Below are 4154 nucleotides of genomic sequence, written 5' to 3'. Positions count from 1 at the left end.
TTTGAGACCATATAAAGCCTTGCGAAGTTTGCACAAATGATGAGGCACCGAAGGATTCATCGTCAGTTTCAGTTTCCTCGCCCCCGACACTGTCATCTTCATTGTCTTCGTCTGATTGGCCGTCATTCTCCTCAAACTCTTCTTCTTCATCGTCTTCATTTGATTGCTTGGAACTCTGTACCTTGCCCTGTTTATGTTCAGCTCCACTGACCTCCTTGCCCACTTTGCACGTGCGGGCATTATGTCCGTCAGTTCCGCCACACTTGCGGCAAGTGTAGCTGTTACGTGTGTTGTCTCCATTGGTAGAAAGCTGGGTGGCTCCAATCTGCTTGTTCTTGTTGACAGTGGCATCTGTGCGGAGTGGGCATGTGCGGTAGTTATGGTTTCTCACGACGTTGCAGAATCCGCATGCCCTTACCCCGAGGGGTTTGCCGTCCGGGCCAAATTCCACGCGCTTGATGGGGCGTGGTGGCTTTTTGGCTGTTGCTTTCGCAGCTTTCGCTGCTTGCGTCTTGCTCTTCCTCCCCATTGTGTTTGAGAATATTGGGGGTTTAATCACCCTTTCCTGCTACTGCTGGTAGGATGTGCTATTGTCATGTCGTTCACCTACAGCACCATCAAGCTCATGATCTCGCATGTGAGTTTGTTGGTGCTCTTGAGTGTGCACACGGGCAAGCTCCGGTTGCTGCTGCTCCTCTTCCTCGTTCTCAAACGGGTCAATAGCTCCCATATGGTTCATCTCGGACAACATTGTAGCAATATCCTGCTCAATGGCTTCATTGTCCGCGACACCTCCATTTTCAGCAGAATGCATGGCGTCGAGTTCTTGTTCAAGTTTGTCCATGACGACCCGCGTCCTTGCCATTTGCTCTTGGCTTCTCAAGCTTTTTCTGTGCACCCTCATGTTCAGCGTCAGCAGTGAGCTTTCAATGCAGTATTGGGATGCCTTGTTTGACGCTACTCTCCTCAAGTCATTTCTGTCAAATGCTGGCTGGATGTTCGGGCGTTTGGTGTATCTCTTGAGTATGTATTTCTCTGGAACGCTTTCAGCCTTAATTATCTGCATCATGCACAGGACATGCATGCAGAAAAGACCTGTATTTGTTTTTGGAAGAGGTGCATGTTTTTTGTCATTTCATTCGAACAAAAACTTTGCAAAAAAGTAGTACAGTATGTAACATCTTTTTTGTAGTCCTCACCTGTGTGGTCCCATAGCCTGCACTCGCACTCATATGTTTCTCCCACGGGGTCTGCAACCACCTGGAACGCGTGCTGAGCCCACACAGACAGTTTTTGCGGGTGGTTGTAGCGCACTAGGTACTTTGTGGGCTCTTCCGTCTCTGTCGCCGTGAAGAGAGTGCTCAGTTTTAGCCTATCTCTGATCTCGCTGTACACAGCTCGCGTGTACAGCTTTGCCATCTGGGTGTCAAACCCATAGAAGGTCAGCGTGTTTTGTTCCTTCTGCAGATGCAAGAATGATGACCAAATTGTTAGTTTTCTCGCAGGAAAAACTTCCAATAAAGTTTTTACTTTAGTAAGCATGTAATTTTTTGTCTTACGACAAGTGATAGAGCTATACCCGGTTACCCATCGTCTCCTGGTTCTCTGTCTGCCTCCTGGTTTTGACGCAGGAGTTTACCTGGCTGACAAACCGGTGTAGGTTATGTCTCTCATTTACATAGTTCTTCTTGAGCACATAGTTCATGCTCTCACTTTGCTATGTGGATGTCATTTTGGCGCAGAAAATTTCTTTGAAGTAGGCTGATATCCATTTCTCACGCTCGTTCCACATGCCCACCATTGTGGCATCATCGTGGAGGTTGTAATTATCCATGAGTCTTTTCCAGGCATCCTCAAACTCAGTTGGCATGAGGGGCCAGTTGAGAATTGATGTGAATTCATCCTTAAGGTCCTCGTGCAGGAAATACAGGTACGCGAGGTGTTCCCTGTACTTCTTCATAATGTGCCAGCGGCATAGCTTATGTATTGTGTTCTTGAAAACATCTGCGATCGCCAAAGCCATTGCCTGGCACTGGTCTGGTAATGAGAAAATAGACTCGGAGTGGTCAGCAGATGGTTGTGCATATATACCAATACAACTGACACAACATTTTTACTGTGTTATTTTCCTTTTCTTTTTTGGTAGGGGGTGGTGGTTGGGGGTGGTTTTAGCGGGTGTACCTGTGAGAATGCATGTAGGAGCCTTCCTTCTCATGCACCTTAAAAATGTCCTGAACAGCCACTTGAATGAATCTGCATCCTCATCTCTTATCAGGGCAAAACCAAAGAATGTAGTCTGTAAGTGGTTGTTAGTTCCGACAAACACCCCAAGTGGCATATGGTACTTGTTGGTCTTGTATGTTGTGTCAAACGTTACGCAGTCCCCGAAGTCCTGATACGCTCCTCGGCAGCTTGCGTTCGCCCAGAATATGTTCTTAACTCTGTCAGACTCATCGAGTTGCATGTCACAGAAGAATTCCCTGTTTATAGCTTTCATCTCCCTAAAGAAGTTGACAGTCTTTAGGACATCATCCACATCATCAATCCTTGAATTCTTTGCTTTCCTGCATATAAAAAGTTCATTGAAAAATGCATGTTGAACTGGCGTCAGGTCATGCGTTGCTTGATATGTTTGTACTGACAGAGGAAAAAAGACGTAGGCGGTTTATGGGAGGAGAACAAGTTTGTACTTACAGGTTAATCAGGTCTTTGGCATTCATTTCGAGGAAGTAGCTACCAGGGTCATCACTGCCCAGAATGCTCATGATTTGCGCGTGTTCAATGCCTTTGAACTGCAGGTACTTGACGTACTCCAAGATTGTTTTGTCAAAGTTTTTGTGGGAGTGCAAGAAGACAAGCATTTCTGCGGTGAGCTATAGCTTGTGGTTGTGTTCCCAGACTATATCTTTTACGACAAATGTTTCATCCTTTTCCTTCTTCAGCCTCATTTTAGCCCCGCAGTTAGTTCTGGCTGTCGTCTTGTTACGCTGTCTATTTGCTTCAGACACCTTTGATTCATAAACTCCATGGCACGTGCAATAAAGGTAGGCTCTGGTCTTAAACTTGGGGCCTTCCTTGACAGCAAAACCAGCGTGCTTTGCATATACGTTGTAGAAGTTCTTAGTTTCTTCGAAAGTTTCAAACCTCATCTCTAGCCTTGGCAGAACATAAGCTTCAATGTCAGGTGGCTGCACACAACAGTGACAAAACAAAAATGTTAGATGGGGTGGTCACAGCACCATGGTATGGACTGTGCTTGTATTTTTTTTCCTATATGGATACTTACATGTGTATAGCTCTGCGCTGCCTCTGGTGTTTGTTGTTCTCCCTGGTTTATGGGCGCCGGTGGTGTCACCCTTGGCACATGCAGCAATGCATCTCTTGGAGGGAGCAACGATGACGAAGATCTCTGTCTCCCGTTGTACGGACGTCTCTCCTCAGATTCATTGTGATGTTGCTCCTGTCTATATGGCTCATATCTTATACTTTTGAACCTGCTAGAGTGGCCAAAATTTCTGTCTTTTTGCCCTGGTCTTCCCGTCGCAACTGCTTTTGCAGCACGGATGATTGATGTTGACGGAGCGACTGGTGGAAGCCTTCTTGTCCTTGGCTTTTTGCATGCGCTGGGGAAGGAAAACATTTGTTGTTGGTGATATTGTTGGCCTAGTTGCAACCCAGTAGCGGCAAAACTTGCATTCCCAGACATTGTTGTTTGCTGTATAGAAGGACCTGTCCGTGCTTCTGATGATTGCGGTGTATCTTCAAATCTGCCTGTACTGTTGAAATATCCAGGCGGTATTTCTGGTGTTACCCAACCAGGTGGTGCCCCATATCTGTTTTGCTCATGAAATGCTTGCTGCGTGCGCCGCCTTGCATGCTTCTGCAAACAACATTCAAAAGTTTTTGGGATTAATCTGGTTTCGTTTTCAGTCGAACTGATGAACGTTCATGTTCAAACACGGATGTACTGTTTTTTAGCACTGTTTTGTAAACTGGACATTGAACTCATGCATGACTTCTCCTTTGTTCTTCTGTAACTTATGCAACTACACTAGAAGTACTCCTAGTTTATGTATCATTGAACTTACTGTGTAACTGTGGCACTCTCTCGTCACTATCTACCTGGACTGACGCATATGTGCTATTTTTTTAAC

General features: G+C 45.8%; 1 protein-coding gene across 1 annotated transcript; it reads right to left on the bottom strand.

Moving 5' to 3' along the window:
• Nucleotides 1-568: 568 nt before the first annotated feature.
• LOC147967904 (protein FAR1-RELATED SEQUENCE 7-like) lies at nucleotides 569-2861 on the bottom strand. The gene is made up of 6 exons (XM_087523307.1): nucleotides 2695-2861; nucleotides 2182-2564; nucleotides 1799-2037; nucleotides 1580-1639; nucleotides 1180-1461; nucleotides 569-1060 (listed from the first exon to the last, which is right to left on the bottom strand). Exons 1-6 carry the CDS (start codon nucleotides 2859-2861, stop codon nucleotides 569-571), a joined length of 1623 nt encoding a protein of 540 aa, XP_087379433.1.
• Between the last annotated feature and the right edge of the window lie 1293 nt (nucleotides 2862-4154).

This window comes from Triticum urartu, chromosome 5A (assembly GCF_056163025.1).
Source record: "Triticum urartu cultivar PI428250 chromosome 5A, HENAU_Tu73, whole genome shotgun sequence".
NCBI classification, from domain to species: domain Eukaryota; kingdom Viridiplantae; phylum Streptophyta; class Magnoliopsida; order Poales; family Poaceae; genus Triticum; species Triticum urartu.
Note: the sequence above shows the minus strand (reverse complement) of the source record. Positions and strands in the feature narration are given on the sequence as shown.